Raw genomic sequence first — 17460 nt, forward strand, 5'->3', positions numbered from 1 at the left:
AAAATACTCCGGTTTAAAAACACTATATATATATTAGCGTCCATGAACATTAACAGACCCACCAAGACTAAACTGCAAACCAAGACAACCATAAACTTGTCCTTACTCAACACAAACACACACAACCACACTCACCCAGTGGTGATACAGACAGACAAAGATTGTCTATTGACTTGCTCCCCTTTTGCAGCCCACATAAATCTGCTGTACTGCTCCGCGCATTTTAATCGACTGCTTTAAGAGTTACATTATTTACCTACTGAATGCCAGACAGAGAGGAGCAAACAAGCTATTACACTATCTATGTTTACATCACATTATGTTTTACAGCACTTAGACTGTAGGCGGTGAATAACTGCTTAGTAAACAAACAAGATGAAGGGAAAACACACAGATGTTTTAAAGAGAAATAGAGATGTGAAAAAGAAAGAAGACCGAAAGAGATAGAAGTTGATGTATGAGAACAGCCGGCGCATCAAAGCTGCAGTCTTTTACATCGTTACCATAACACCATGAGGTTTGATCATGCCGCATGTAAATGATAACTGATCCTCTCATTCTTTATTGCAGTGATTCCAATACTATGTGACATTTTAAAAATGGCACCATGCGATGCAACCAGAAACGAATACCATGCTGAATGGTTTGACATGTACATCAATCCCACAAATAGTGCAGAATAATAAAAAGTGAATACTGGCTTAAGGTTAAAAGCTAGCACAGTAACTCTTGAGCCTTCAATATACCTTAATGGACTGATACTGTATATGGGAGCATAACAATCACATGTCATTTTCATAGTCGGTAAGATAGTTAGTGTGCTGTTTCAGATGCTTTTATGCAAAGTAACCTTACCTTGTAAAAAACACTATGATACTCTGGGGAGTGAGTGTGTATCAAAATTTCCCCAGCGGCAAGGAAAAGCTGTTAAAGTACACAAAAGCTCACACAAAGGCATGTAAACAAGCACAGAGTCACACAAATAAGCACACTTCAGTAAAGACACACATACAGCCATACTTCATTCTTGAGGTTCCGCTCAAGGTGGCAGGGAAGCCCCATCTATCAACGTTCAGTACATTTAGAGTAAAGCGCCTCAGATGAAAGCAAGAGCTGAAAGATGAATGGAAAGAGGGATGAGAGGGGAAAAGAGAGGACGAAAGGGTTTGGTGTTGGAACAGGGTTCATAGCAGGAAAAATTGAGGTGAAAAATGTGCATGTTAATTATGTGGCAGCTATGGAGGGGTGATCAAAAAAGAGAATAAGATGCTAAAAGTTGAATGACAACAATAATCTCACAAGCTGACAGATCGGTAAATACAGCTGGACATAATGAAATGCACAATCTGAGTAGCTCAGTCCTCCTTATACAACAACACAACACAATCACAACAGTCTGGAGGATGGGCTGTCATTGTCAAGATTTCTTATTAGGTGCAATATAGATGCAAAGTAGGAGGACGTATGTTCAGGATGTATTTTTCCCATTTTTAATTCCCACTTATTATGTCCTTAAAGTTCTGCAACATGGAACCACAATAGGAAGTAGGTGATTTAACGTATACTATATGATTACATTATGGCTATTAGTTTTAATGATTTCAATTTTGTGTCTGCTTTTTCAGTTTGTTTGGTAAAGCAGATGGCTATAAATATTAGCTGTAGCAAATTCAAAATGCTTTTTAGCTGCACATTGGGAACTAAACACCATTAAATGCAGAACAAAATTGACAAGAAACCTGAAAGTACACTTATTTAAACTGCTGAATATACAGTAGTAACAGGTTTTTAAAAAGCATAACTTAGCATGGCGTCCATTTGCTGTTAGCGGTGCACACAACAGAATTTTGTTTAAAAGGGCTCATATTATTTTGGTTTGTTTATTTGTAGTTGTTTTTTTTCCCTTGAGACCACAGAGGGTGGGGGGTGGGTGAGGGTTTTTGTTCTTGTTCAGTTTGTATTTCTGAGTTTCTGTTCTGTAGGTTTGCATTAAAAAAAAACAATAAAAATTAGATCTAAAAAAAAGGTGCTCATATTTTTTATTGATGATTCAGCCGAGAGATTTTAATGCCCATCTAAGACTTGAGAGTGCTCAAAATGCCAGTCACCTAACAGTCTATGCAATAAATGAATAGGACTTTGACTTCTATCAGTCTGGAAGCCTGAAATAATTCCTCACACTTCTGCTTGAAGTCTTCTAAAAGCAGACCAAAACTGCTTCTTTTTCTCACTCTCACTCATACACAGACTCCCACAGGTGTCTCACTCGATCTTGTATTTGCACAGATGTACACAGGAGGCCATGACTGACAAGGCAAGGGATCGTGGGGAGGCGTGCAGGTGAAAGAGGCGAATTACCATATGTAAAGAACGGAGGTGCCAATGTCTCTCTTTTTGTCTCGGGATAAAGCAAGTGGGCTACAAGAGGACAGGATAAGCGCAGGTAGATGTACACACGCACAGTAAAGACACACAAATGGAAGTATGTGAATGCAAAACACGAAAGAACAAAAGACGCAAGAGGAGACAAGGAGGTAGCTCTGTCTTTCCAGGTGTGTTGAAGATGCAGTATGGACCACCGCCTGTGTATGGGTCACTCAATGAGGATGACAGTGGTGGTGTAGAGATCTGATTAGCACTGGGAGTGAGGCTGAGTAGGGTTTCTCATCAGGATCAGCTTTCAAACCAATGTTAGTGTGGTACTTCTATCTCTGATGGGGAGATGAGCAAACTGAGACCATACTATTCTTATCTTGAATTGTAAAGAAAGAGATAAGTAGCATGCCACATGAGAGTTTTACATATCAACATAATGTTAGAACCCAACATCTCCAACTCAGTCTACTACAACTACTACGCTAACTGCTGTAACAGGACATTCAAATATATAATCACTAAATGTGTTGAAAAGTGTCTTTGCAGCTCTGGAAGTGGCAGTGATAAGTGGGCACTCTGTAGATTAGGGGTTCTTACACAAAGGGTCAGGACATGAAATTGCTCAAAGGCCTGCAGCTGGAGGGTCCCAATATGAAAAGATGAGTTGTATAATCTAAATAGCCTTGGGTCCCAGCGTAACGCTAAATGTATTCCATATGGATTCCCTGTTTTTGGAATCCAACGATTACAGAGTACTCCTGGTGTCTGACGAGAAAAGGGAGAGTACACTTCCTACACCTTTTCTTGTTACCCTTGACCACATTTTTGTAGAGTCAGTAGCTACAGAAATATCAATAATTATTACAGTAGGGGTGTAAAGATTCACAGATATGAATCGGTTTCCGGTTGTATTATCACAGATACGACTACACTGATACATGGACCCCTGGATGGCTCTAAATGGATCAAGAATCGGCTGATGGCCTGATTCTAACGTTACAAATCGGCAATGCGAGACTACTTTGCTGTCAATTAAACAATGCTGCTGCAGTAGTGTGTGGTCTGTGTGGAACTTGGTCATTCAAGGTCAGTAGGGTTGGGTACCTTTTGCATCTGAACCAATATCGAGAGCGGTACCAGTGCCAGGTGTTCGGTCTCGGTATTCAACGGTACTTTTTTCGGTACCTTACTCTTACTGAAACTGTAACGCCTGGTTGTAACAACTACCAAATTTGATTACAGTTAAAAAAACTCACAACTTCTCAGTTTAAACATTTTATTTAAACACAATACAAACACCCTCCCCACCCTATATGAACATTTTATCCCCCTTCTAAAAATATGAACATATGAACAATGGACAGTAACACTCAGTCAAACATCAAACTACTGCTACTACCACTTAGTAGTTCTCGTGTAATTCTTTTTAAGAAAGACTAGCATGTCAACTCTTTCAGGTAAGTTGAGCGGGCTGCTCAACACTCACTGTGTCCCCAGCTGTTGAGAACACCCGCTCTGAGGGTGTGGAAGAAGCCTGAACACAAAGATATTTGTTTGCAAGCTCGAGCTGCTGTGCAGTCCACCTGAACAGTTAGCTTGCTGTAAATAATATGTCATCTCCTTATTACTTTTAAGGTCGGCATAAGAAATTCAGCAATTTTGCTCGCTGAAACAAATTGGCTGACTAAGGAGTGTGTTCCCGCCCCAGCCTCACTGACTCTCGGGGCTCAGTCTGGTCTGCTCCGCGGGTCTGAGGGGCTAACAGGGAGCTACACTGGCTGCCTGGCTGCATCCAGGGGCAGCAGCTAGCTAACAGGAGCTAACTGACCTGCCCAGCATTAGCAGCGTTAGTGGCTGAGAGGAATACATCGTGCATAAGAAGCATAAAAGTCTGCTAGCCGCATGATAATGATTGCAACAGTATTATTGTGCTCATATGTGCAATCATGTAACACTGTGTATAATTATTACTGGAGTGCTCACAATGACAATGTGGACCTATGTTTGAGTTACTGTCTCTAAGATTACAGCAGCAAGGAGGCTGTTTAATTGAACATGGAGCTGATGTGGTATGTTATTTGGTTATACGTGGCTAACTTAGCATGTTTCCTTAATATCTGATGACATATCGTGGTCATTTTTGGATTTAATACATTAATATATTACACCTTTAAAGTTAGAAATGTGTGCACAAAGAAGTAGCACATAGATTTTGGAATAAAGGACAGAGGAAATGTGGAGGGAATGCTTTTGGAAGTTTAACAAAATCTTTCAGTAGTGTGTTATTCATCGTCAATCATTTGTTACAGGTGTGAAAAATTCATATGCATAAATCTCATGAAATATGTAAATCAAAGAATCCAGGTGTTTAACAAGTCTCAATGCTGCCTCGAATACAACCAAAAAGTTATTTAAGCTAATTAGTTTTTGTGTTCTTTAACAAATGAGAGAGGTCTAGGAAGTTGTTTTTTTCACAGCAATAACAGGGCTTTCAGTAAGATCATTACGCCAAAAAAGCTCCATTCTTGCCATTTCCATTTGTTTCCTCCTCATCAAAAAATAATCTCTAAAACTATCTGCGCTGCGAGTAAAATTACATGTTACCCAGCTCTCTCATTCGGTCATCTAAACCTGTCTTTATGTCTCTCTGTCTGTCTCTCTTCAAATCCTCAAAGCTCCAAAAAAAAAAACAAATCACACAGGAAGCTGGGAGGAAAAAACAGAACACTCAAACATAAGAGCCTTGTGGACATCTCAAATGCACTCAGAGAGGCCATTAATAAAAATAATTAGCACAGGAGATGGGTGGAAAAAACAGGGGCCAGCTTGGCTGATGTAAAATCTCATTTCTGTTATTTAATTTATCAGAGAATGAAGCAGGAAATCCACCAATCATTTTGTTAGAACACAGAGCTCCTACAACAGGCTGTCTATTCTGGAAGGACACACACACACACATACACACACACACACACACACACACAGATCCCATCATCAGCCAAAGGGGGCCTGAGGGGTCATTAGTAAAGGAAGAAGATCAGATATCACCAATTCATCTTGGTCAAAATGATTAGAGAGACACACAGAGAGAGAAGGATATACAGGGGGTGGTTGTGTGCATTTCTGGTTTAATGTAGTATTGTGATCTTGAAGTCATTAATCAAACACCAGCAGACAAACGGCCACATAACATTTCACACACACTCACACGCAGTTGAGGTTGAAGTTCAGGTTCAAAATGTCGAGGTGATTATTGTCACTGTAACTCAAAGAAGTTAGCATCAAACTGCAGCTTGTGTTGGAGGGTAATCATTTAAGTCTACACTCTGTGGCAACCACGTGAGATAATCACAATTAGTGCCTCACATTAAACCTTTTTTTCCATATCTGTTGTCACTACTTAGTAAAACCACTTCAGGGCAGGCAGCATACAGAGGGAAAAAAGATGAGGAGTAATCAAGCTCCATCAGAAAAGCAGCCAATAGCTGAAGCTGTAAATTGCTAGCTGTCCAATACCCCATTTAGACAAAAATAAGGATGTGGCTTGCAGATTAATGTGAATGGTCACCATTAGAAAAAATGGATATCACATTCCATGATTCGCTTCTTTGACAGTTTCTCACTGCCTGCATATGCCAAGACCAAATTCCAGGCATCCACAAGAGTTCTTCACTGGGTGAGCTAGTTGAGAGCTTTCACATTAGAGACTTCCTCTGGCCAAGCCAGCTGACTTCTTGTTGGCTCCTAGTTTGCAGACATTTAAACAATTACCCAAGTGAAACATGCAAAATGGACAGCAAGAGTGAAACAGAGTATGTATCAATTGGACAAGCAAAACAACTGAAACTGAAACAAATTTCTGTATTTTGATTATGAAAGACACATCCAAATCATACATCGGCCCCCAGTATGGAAAGGGTATAATACAGCATCACACAAGTCAAGTTCATCTATACATCCCAACATCACATGCAATATCTCAACGGGCTTTACAGGGTAACACAAAACCAGCTCCGGACCCAGCCTAAGCTCTCAAGAAAACACCCAGGGAGTAATGGGTAAAAGGCTCGTTTGTCTCTTATCTCACTAGTCACTTTGTGCAATGTTCAATAGGCTTATCATTCAGACAACAGCAAGTTAAAAAACAAGCAACTAAAGCAATATTAGCCAACACAAAAAGCAGGTATAAAGATTACCTTCTATCTTTGTAACGCCCCGAAATTTACATACTAGGCCACTAACTGATCTGAGGTCAGTTAGTCTTCTAAATCTAGGTCGTGCAGATCTCTGCTATTCCATTACAAAATTCCCTTCTGAGAATTTTTTATGCCAGAAATCAACTATGTAAAGCTCAAATATGGGCCGTTTTATGAAAATTGATGGATAATTGCAAATTTGGTAAGACAGTGTCGGATTTCACAAGCTCCACAATCTGCTGGAACAGGTGGCGGCTGCTGGCCGGGTTTGCTGCCTTCCCTGTCGGCCTCTCCCCCTTCACATACCCGCTGAGCTGGAGCTCTGTCAGGCTCTCACACACGAGCTGCGCAGTGTACTTTAGAAAAGAAGAAAGTTTGGAGGTTTTACAAGGATACTGAAAAAGAACCACGGTCGTAAATGCAGTGTTCCAGACTGTACAACGGAATAGCCTACTGGCCCAGAGAAAAGGGTTTAGAACGAGTATATTTGACAATGGAGAGGGAGTTGTTGATCTAACGCAGCGCCGCAGAGGGCAGGCTTGCAGGGGTTCACTCTCCTCTCCCCGCGCCTACTAGCTACATGGTGAGTTGTGATTTTGTTATGTCGCAAGACTAACGTTAGAACAACATTAGTTATAATGAAAGTGTCGAAACTTTTTTATTTTGTCTCGGCTGTTTTAGCCGCTGCAGCTCGCGCCTGGGCATGTAACAGACAGTGTGTCTGTGTTTGTGTGTGTGCGCTGTGCAGTGGTGTGTGTGTGTGTCAGTGTGTATGTGTGTCTGTGTTTGTGTGTGTGTGTGTGTGTGCGCAGGGCAGCAGTGTGTGTGTGTGTGTGTGTGTGTGTCTGAAATATGAGAACTGCTGTATCGTCTCCAATGTATTGTGTATGTGGTTCCTCAACCAATCAGCGCGCAGCTCATCTAAATATTCATGAGCATATCATATTTGGAAGAAAAGCTGTCGTTCCAAATAGAGCCATTACACAGGGATGCATAAGGGCAAAAAAAAATAGCACCTGGGCCATTTTCAGCCCAACCAATATTAAATACCCTATTAGGAGACCTTAAAGAACAGTGTGAAATACCCTATATAATCATTCTATCACCCCTTTAAATAGGTGATTTATTCAGACAACGATGATTAGCATAAGGAAGGGAAAACAGGTCAGGACACTAGAACTTATTTGAATCAAAAGTCAAATTAAACTCACCTTAACAATCAAACTCAAGCAAACAGGTTTCACTGTCTTTTGAGCACAATGGGTATTCTGATTTACAAAGATAATCAGAAAGTATGTGACAAAAATAACTTCCGATTGTATTATATTAAGTACCTCTTGAAAATAGTAGACACCATGAAGCAGTAGTTGGCTACACAGCTGGTAGCTTTCATTTGTGGAACTCCCAGGGTACACACATACAAAAACACACAAAACGGCTTTGCAACAACTAAAACACACACACACACACACACACACACACACACACACACACACAAGGAATCAAATAATTCATGCAAGCAGCGTTAGTCAGCATTGCAACGCCTGATGCTTCAGGACTTAAGTACTCCAAATGTGCATTGTAGTGTAGCTGATAAAAGAGTTAAATATTTTGCAAAACATATGGCAGAATGGAATCAAGCAGAGGAGGGAGGTGGTGTAAACAAAAGAAAAAGGGGAGACGATACTTGAGGGATAAAAACACTGCCTGTCTGTATGCTGGGAAGGAAACAGCATCAGCATGTCAGACAGTAAAAACACATCTAATCCACATTGCATACGTCATATACTGTGCTCTGAGACAATGCTGCTACTGAAGTCACAATATTTAACATATGAATTCACAAAAAGGCAGCTGTCACCAACCAACTTGTCTGTTTCAAGACTTAAAATGTCTTCTTAAAGTAAAGACAACAATATGAACCTCTATGAACTGCACTAAAGAGATCCAGCGAACATAAATGTTTTCTGTATGAAACTTTTCAATCATATTTTTACTGTTTGCAGGTCTCATAAGGGTAGTGACAGTGGGTAATAATGGTTATGACAATAATGTTGGAGGTTGACTGCAACAAAGGGACAGTGATTGAAAGTATCCTACCGTGGTCTGTGATTTTACAAGACACAAGATAGAGCTCCTTCAGACTTCTCCCCTCCTTGGCAATGATTTCCACACACCTACAGAGATACACAGAGAAAGAACAAAAGTTTAAAGTGTCACCTGACGCAAATTTACTCTGGTATATTGCGTTTCACTCTAGCTTGAAGACAATTTTTGACCTGCCTCAAAAACACTGAAATGCATGCACACATAGAAGGGCTTATTTCTCTTAAACTCCCTCTGTTACACACACACACACACACACACACACACACACACACACACACACACACACACACACACACACACACAATTACTCCACAGTAAAGGTTTAACAGTACAGCTGCAGAGTCACAACTGCTAACATATTCTACTTCTTTTTAACACATACATCAATAATTAAACACCTGAGCTGATTAAGGAAGCATGCACTAACACAGCGCAAGAATGTGTGTGTGTTTTTGTGCACCCACATACTGTATATAGTGAGCTTCAAAGAGGGATATCTGCATTCAGCCCAGTGCCTGAGCCCAAAGGACCTACAGAGTGTGTGCGTGTGTATCTATGTGTGTGTTGAGAGAGAGTATACACTAGGGAGGGCCAAGGGGAAGATCAGAGAATCTGTATCAAATGATTCTCTTTAAATGCCTCTAATGAGAGGAGTATGTGCAACAACTACATTTTGATCAACGCATTTGACCCATTAACCTTCAGGATAAAATGTTTTGATCTTTATGCTGGTGTTCTATCATGAATATTTATGAGACAAAAAAGACAAGAACACACACACACACACACACACACACACACACACACACACACACACACACACACACACATTACAGCTCTTGTTTTAATGTGAAAGCAGAGGTGGAAAAAAAGTGATATTGAGCTGTCTTCTATCATTGAGCTTCATGTCAAAGTGAAACAGGGAACAATATTGTGTGCTGTGCTCCTGCACTTTCACACAATATGACTGACAACTGAGTTTTTCTAAAATGCATTGCTCATATTCACTCAATATCTACTGGCTTATCTCACCCTTGGGCCAAGTGTGTTGCGTGAGAATTTGAGCTTCTCTTCTTTCATGTTTTTTTATGCCACATGCTCACTATCTAGCAAACAGAAGAGGCAATAGCATGCAGATCAACAGGGAAGTCAGTACAGCGAAATTTCCTTTCCAACAAAGCATGTTTTTGATCCAGGATTCATTTAAGATGGCACAATTCATGGATGTCACTTGATGTGTGACATATCACACCGTAGGATCAAGGAGGAAAAGATGCCAGTGAGAGAAAAGTTAAAATGTGTGTCATATTTCCAAAATCCTTGTTTCTGAGTGTTAAAATGTGCACTGGCCTGTCTGCGTTAGTTTACTGGGCTGCATCTTCATATTTCACCTTTTCTATTAAATTTCTGTTGCAGTGGACCTGCGAGCCTCTCCATGTTATCAGGTTGTTGTTTTCTCCTCCTACCTTTATTTTACACTCTTTCTCCCTGCCTCAAACGCCATTCTGCCCTTCTTCCTTTCTCTCTCTCTGTGGCCCACTCTGAGATGTGGATAAGAAAATCTCCACTCTTGAAAATAGAAAAAGACCTGTTGCAATTGGTCAACCCTAACCCAATTTAGATTAGATTCAGTTAAGCCAGTGGGATTCATAATATCATGCCCTGTGTCTTGGGGCTCTGGCATTAGAGCTGCTAATGAATGAATGCACTGGGAAGAGTCGGTGACGGTGATGCAGCCACGAAGGCCGAGGCGGAGTGCATCCACTGGGGGCTTGTTACAATGTGCTTGGGTCCCCAGGGTCAGAGCAAAAGCAATTAGATCAGACATCAATGAATGAGGGAGGGAGTGAGGAAAGATGGAACGCGAGTACAGCAGGAAACAGAATGAGTAGAAATCTCTATACAGAAACTAGAGGTTGAAGAGACAGAAGGGGTGAATCATGGGAGACTGAGAGCAAAGGAAACAAGGTAGAAAAAGAAGAAGGAGTAAGGGGCCATTATTAAGGCCAGAGTGAGGTGAAATAAGAGGACTGAGGAGACGGCAGATAAGACAAGGGAGGCCGGAGCAGAGGTGCAAGATGTGATGGCTAAGGCACGCCACATGAAAGGCCTTCAAGAAGCAACAAGCTCCCACCCACCTCCACTCAAACCCCACAAGGCACCGCTGACATGAATTAGTGATCTGCTTGCTTTCAGTAATGTACAGAGCCTGTGACAAAAGCCCCAGTTGGACATGGTGTGCATACTGAACAATTAGATAGAGGCAATGCTCCAGGAGATAACGTTGAGAGGAGTACATTAGGATGCAGAGTGGAGAGCAAGTCAACAGCGTAGCAAGGTGGAGAAGCTGCTTGTGAGGCTGAAAAAGGGAGGAATGAGCAGTGAAAGGTAGGATAAGGAGAAGAATGAGGAAATACATGGACAATGCAGCTGATGCAGGTATGAGGGATGGAGTATTAGGAAGAGAGGATAGGAGGAGGAACTAATGAAGTGACAAAGAAAATGTGGAGGATCGTAATGACGGCAATACAATGTGAGATGAAGAGGGGGAAATAAGGTGCAGAAAGAAAAACAAAGGAGAAAAGGTAGACTGGAAGGTGTGTCAGCAGAGATTCAGGAAACTGTGAAAAAAAAAGAAGTGTAGTCAAACGAGGGTAAGTGGAAGAGGAGAGGAGACAGACAGACGGTACAAGATGGCAAAATGAAGGGGAAGTTGTAAGGGGAAGGTTAATTAGGATAATTTTGAACAAAAAGAAAAATGAGCAAGACGAAGGAGTTCAAGAAGATGAGGAGGAAATGATGATGACAAGTGAATGAAGTGAGAAAGTCAAGCAAGTTGTCTGCAACCACAAAATATGCTCTCATAAATATTATAGATGCATAAAAAAGTCCAGAGAAAGCATTTTATATATAGTTATGTAGCTAGCTAATATACAGCTCAAGGCCACTTTTTCCAATAAAAAGGTTAATAAAACAGTCTCCATGACAACTAAGGGACGGCATTTTAAGCGATTAGTGTAACCGGCAGGCAGGAGGGAGAGAGGGGACCATCAGGGGTCACTATGTGTTTGGCTCACTGTCACTGTGCTGTCGGCGCAAACAGCTAGAGGTGAATAATAAAACTGTCACTGCTCTCGCTCTATCTCATTCTTACAGTCGCATACAAACAAAATCAAGGTTTGGTTCCTGGCATGTCCGGGTAATTTCTCTTCTTTAAACAGAAAGTCATACACATATTTTCTATCTAAATTGAATTACTGGAGCCACACAGCTGGACCTTGAGGACTTTGCTTAACCCTAAAACATCTTTTATGTTTAATTTTGTTTCGTAGCCAGCCAGCTAATGCTGCCTGCCAAAGAATTTAGCCTTTGTTCGAATCCACTCTGAAGGATAAGAGGCTGAATTCTATTTTCAAAAATAGTCAGTCCCAACGGATATAACATAACAACATATAAACAACTTAAAGAGGTGGAGATGCAGATATATATTTTTATTACATTTGGAGAAAAAAAGACTATAATTGCTGATACATTATTGCTCTTTCCTTGAAGTTTTAAAAAATCAATTATGTTGCTTTGAAATCATGATAAATACATCAGCGCTAATTTATCTTGTGATTAACTAAGCATTTCCCAGGGTCTTCTTTACATGTAAATGAGGCCCGAAGGTATGACGAGCTAAGTAGTGTAGATTGAGGTGGATATGCCACTGACTGACTGACTGACTGACTGAGGAGCCTAGATGTTTTTTAACATCCATTTTTATTTCCCAGAATTACAATTGGCTCTTGGACCATATTTGCCAAACCTCTGCTCCATACAGTGTATAGACTACTGAAAATGAATTTAGCTTTTCAAAACTACTGTGCCCCCCCCCATGTGCACTGAATAGTATCATTGTAAAGAGTTTTTCTGAGAAGCTCTTGAATAACAAAAGAGAAATGGTAGACAAGCATTATCAGAGGGATTTATCACATCTGTACTATACTGAAGGTTAGGAAAATGGACTTTCTAGTCAAGGCCCAGACAGTGATATACTGTACGTAGTTTCCTCTTCACTTTCATCCCCACAGCAAGGATCTCTAGTGAGTTATCAACACTCTCCAAAACTAGCAAAGCCTTTTGAAAATCACTTTCTATCTTCTGTAATATGGGATTTTATGGACTTGTAAAGCCTTGGCCAATATTTAAAAAAAGCTGAGGTCTACACTGGGCTTTAAGCTCCCCTATAGGACAATTCACCACACTTGTGTGTGTGCGTGTGTTTTGTTGTACAACCAGAGGTTAAACCTTGACAAAGCCTAGTGATCATCCCTTAATCCTACCTCACAGTTTGATCAAATGTAATCTCTTCTATGAGCTTGTTGCCATACTCATAAAACTAAAAGTTAAATTAATTTTAAATAAGAAAATGTGAATGGTTATTTAAGATGTACATTGTGTACTGTATGCTTTTTTTGTTTGCCATTTTCCATTTCTGTTTATTGTGTTGTAGCATTCTTTTGACTGGTATCCTGTTACTTAAAATGATCTAATTAATCCAAACTCCAACGTAATGGTTAGTGCTGTCAATACCAAATCTGTTTACAGCATTACAACCATCTACAGAAATCAACAGAGATATTTGTGCATTCATTCTTGTGCAGTCTTTTGACTTCAGCCCTGTGTTACTTATTTAATACATCAGCCATTTTGAGTCCAAAACATTTAAAATAAGTTAATTTTCGCTAAAACAAAAACTGCTGTGGAACAAAGGAGACTTCCAAGCACCTCACTGAACTGTCTATACACAGCAAACTAGAAAGAGTCTACAGTGAGGCTCAACAAGAAGATGTGGGACAAGGAGGGACAAAAGGAATAAGAACAACCCAGTGTTTGTGTGTGTGTGTGTGTCATTACGCAGTGTGTTGTTTGTGCTTGTGTGAATGTGTGCATGTGTCTCTCAGAAGTGAAGCTAATCTTTTATACAGCACAGCCAGAGGTATCCAAGCAGACAAGTAGCAGGAGGAAGAATAGTAACAATACTTGAGAGAAACAGAGGTCCATATTTATCACAAAGACTGCAGACAGTCTTCCAGCCAAACAACATGTGTAACGCTTCACTTTAGCCAGCCGATCACAATGGAGCAGGAACAAAGACGCTGCTGGGAGAATGACTGTAGGTGGGTACTAGCACGATGCTGACCAACACAAGGCTTGGTCTCATCCCGCTCCTCACGCGTCCCACAATTACATGGCTGTCTAGCCACACAAAAGGAGCAGGGAAATAGAAATGGATGATTTTGGAGAGAAGAGGGTGAAAAAGAAAGAAAGTAAGCATGAAATGCATAAAGAAAAGCGGTTGAAGGTCTAGGGAGAGGTTGAAAACATAAAAGGAGGAGGAGGAGGAGGAGGATGTAGCAGCGGTGACAGACGAGACACTTCAGACTTCCATGGCTGTCTTTAGACTTAATGAAATGGAAGGGCGGAGCAGCAAAGAGGAGGAGAGCAAGGCAAGACGGGGGTTTATACTTCTGAGGAGAACGCTCTTGCAAAATGATTCTTGCTGTAAATTTTTTTTATATCACCCATAAATCCATACACAAGTGTAAGGAAGCATGGTGCTGCTTCCTCAGACGATGTGCAACACTGAGTTTCTGGAATCCACCGGACAAAAAAAACTTTAAGACTTTTTTCATTGGGCTAATATAAATGGATGTAAAACTATCCAATACCTCAAAAGAGCCCTTCAGTAAGCAAATACTTCATACTGCAGCAAAGCAACAATCTTAAAATGGAGCAATACAGGTTTTATTGAATGAGAGGGAACATGTTCATTGCTTTTGAAATTGCTGACCCCCTGATAATGTGTGGACTATTGTTCTGTTGCTGATTTGGGATACAATTAAATTGTGCTCTAAACAAAATATCGGTGAAGCGGTCGTTCCGTGTCAGATTTAATTTTCTCATCTTAAAATTCTTCTAAAATACAGAAAGAACAACTTCAACAGAAGTGAAACTTGCCTGAGATAAATAGATCTATCACAGTAATCGAGTCTTTTTTGGTTTTGTCAAATTTTTTGATGTGGATGTTATGTCCTATAAATAAATAAAAATAGAAAAATTAAATTAAATTAAAAAAGCTTGTTTACATACGCTTCAACATCCACATTTAATTTTTTGTATCTTTGTATGGCATTTATTTCACAGGTTCGACATTCACACATTAGAAAAAGCTCCCATTTACTATTGAAGCTTCTTTAATGAAACCATGAAAAATAGTTCAGACATATCCCATACTTGTTTATTGTTGATAAAATCAGAAAATTATAAATCCAGAAGCTAAGACTTTAAGACACACCTTTTTTTTTTTTTTTGTATCCCTATCTTTTTTAGCCTGTGTATTTATGTGTGTTTGACTTGTGTGTTTTTGTGTGTGTACGTTCCAGTCGTCTGAATCAGGGTCTGCTTCAGCAATTAGGGCCTGGATGATTTCCCAGGCTAGCCTGCCGTACCCACCGCTCAAATGAGAATTGCATCCCTTTTGTGTTCCACCCCCGTTAATCATGTTTTCAAACGACTCGGCAAAACGGCGGGGCATTCCAGCAGCTTGTCATCAGCCTGCTCAAAAAAGTGCCGATGGGGTCATAACTGGAGCCATAAATGCCCATCATCCTCGGCTTTCCTGTCCAACCTGTGCTTTTTTTGTTGCTTTCTTTTTTTATCTGGGAAAGGAGAGGCGAGCACTGGATGAGAACACTTTTCAGGTTAACCCAGGAAACAGAAAGCAGAAACACCAAGGCCCTAATATGTGCCGCTGTCTCCTCTCATCTTCAGTGATGGTTGGGTCCTTTAAATGCATTTTCTTCAGCTGTAAGTATTCAGTAATTGCAGAGTAAAACACTTCTAGTACTTCTCGAATGGCAAAAGTTTCAATATAGAGACGGCAGGAGTTCTACTCTGAGCAAATGGCCATTTAGTAGTTCTAGAGGTATAGATTAAATAAAAGTGAGTGGATAAGACTTCTGGAGAGATTTCATTTATATATTTATATATATATTTTTTTTTTTTTCACTTGTATATTCACCAGTCATGACTGTTATTACATACAGCATCAGCCAACATTTCCACCATCTCCAAAAACAAGTCTCCCTAACAAACCAGCTGATTTGTCCATCAAAAACCAGGGGGGGAAAGCCAACTAAGCACTTTGTGAGGTTAAGTGGCAGTTATTCTCTTTAAGGTAATCCAAATGGACAGCCTGTTGCCTTGCCAACACTGACGGGCGTCTGTGATGCACATGCACAAACAGCATTCTAAAGCAGCCCCTCAGTTGCCAGAGGGAAACAAACTGGCTTGACATCACTCACACGTGGATCTCTGATAGCTCTTCATTCTGCATCTGCAATTCTTTCCTCTGTTGCGTCTTAGCAGTTTCCCAGAGGACAACCAAGTGAGATACTGACCTGTAAATGAACAACTGGGTTCTGTAAAGCAATGCCATGCCCCTATCTGCCTCCACGGTCAGCCCACTGCAGCCATAACACAATAAATAACTCAGGAGAAGATGAGCACTGCCCCGTGGCAGATGGTGATAACACTTACTGCCTCAGGTCTGAGTTGACACAGAGTGTGTGTGTGTGTGTGTGTGTGTGTGTGTGTGTGTGTGTGTGTGTGTGTGTGTGTGTGTGTGTGTGTGTGTTAGTTAGTGGAGCTCTGCCGATGTGTGAAGAACGTTTCCCATGATAGAAGTCACTGTTGGGAATAAAAGCAGTGGACGTATCTGCTTTCTCTCATTTCTGAAACATGCAGGAGGGGGAAGCGGGGGCAATTTATAGGACACAACTTTGATTTGTTCCCTAAAAACAAAGTAAATACAACATTGTGATCACAAGCGAGAACCTCTATTTTGGTTTCTTTAGAATAAAATCTTATCAAGTAACTTTTGTCTATAATTGGCTCATTCAATTCTTATTTTTATCTATCTATCTTATCTATTTTTTTTGCTTTTTGTTTTCGAAACAGTCCCCTATTTCTCTGAAATCCTGTCAAAAAATACACTATAGCATTTCATTAAAAATGTGATTTCTGATTTCAGAGCAGATAATAAAACCAATAAGTAGCAGCTAATAACAGAAAATTGTTTCAGGCACGAAAGAAAACAGCCAGTCTGTGATAAATTGAGGTGTACGTTCCCCTCAGGGCTGCATATCGTAACTCTTCTGCCTCGTGTCCACATGCAGAGAGAGGTGAACTATCACGATGTTTACCAATAGGCCTGACACAGTGGCACACGGTAATGCACAGTGTACACCCTCCACCCACTCAGCCATGGCTAATTGCCTTGCACTTTGATTACCGCCATCTATTTTAATGAGAGCTTACCAACGCATTCTCTCCTGCCTGCTTTCTCTATCAAACACACAAACGACATGCAAACACTGGTACACACATGCAGGAGTGTGTGCATGCCACTCGGATATGCATACACACACAGAAAAGAGAGGAGAACAATACTGTGTACCGGGGTTTGTCTCGGTGGCAGGAAATTGCAGGGTGTTCATTAGGCTAATGGATATGAAGAGGAAGGGAGAAGGGGGATGAAGATAGAACGGGGGAGGACAGGATGAGAGGGTGGGAGGCCACTAAATTATACCACAACAAATTCTGTACAATGGCCCCATAAGTCATACTGCAGCGTGTAATTTCCTTGCTTCTATGATAGAGAGAGAAATGCTTCAATTACACAGACTGGCTTTAATTATGCTGAATTTGCCTCATAAGTCGGCTCCTGTTGAGA

At 40.6% G+C, this 17460-nt stretch overlaps 1 protein-coding gene across 1 annotated transcript in view; it reads right to left on the reverse strand.

The window, feature by feature from the left end:
• The window catches only part of fbxl17 (F-box and leucine-rich repeat protein 17), a 236721-nt gene that overhangs the window by 67564 nt on the left and 151697 nt on the right, over positions 1-17460 (reverse strand). Inside the window, exon 9 of the mRNA XM_028578848.1 lies at positions 8673-8749. Coding sequence (XP_028434649.1) covers positions 8673-8749 — 77 coding nt within the window. The remainder of the gene's footprint in view (positions 1-8672; positions 8750-17460) is intronic.

The sequence above is a fragment of the Perca flavescens genome, chromosome 5 (assembly GCF_004354835.1).
Source record: "Perca flavescens isolate YP-PL-M2 chromosome 5, PFLA_1.0, whole genome shotgun sequence".
In the NCBI taxonomy this organism is placed as follows: domain Eukaryota; kingdom Metazoa; phylum Chordata; class Actinopteri; order Perciformes; family Percidae; genus Perca; species Perca flavescens.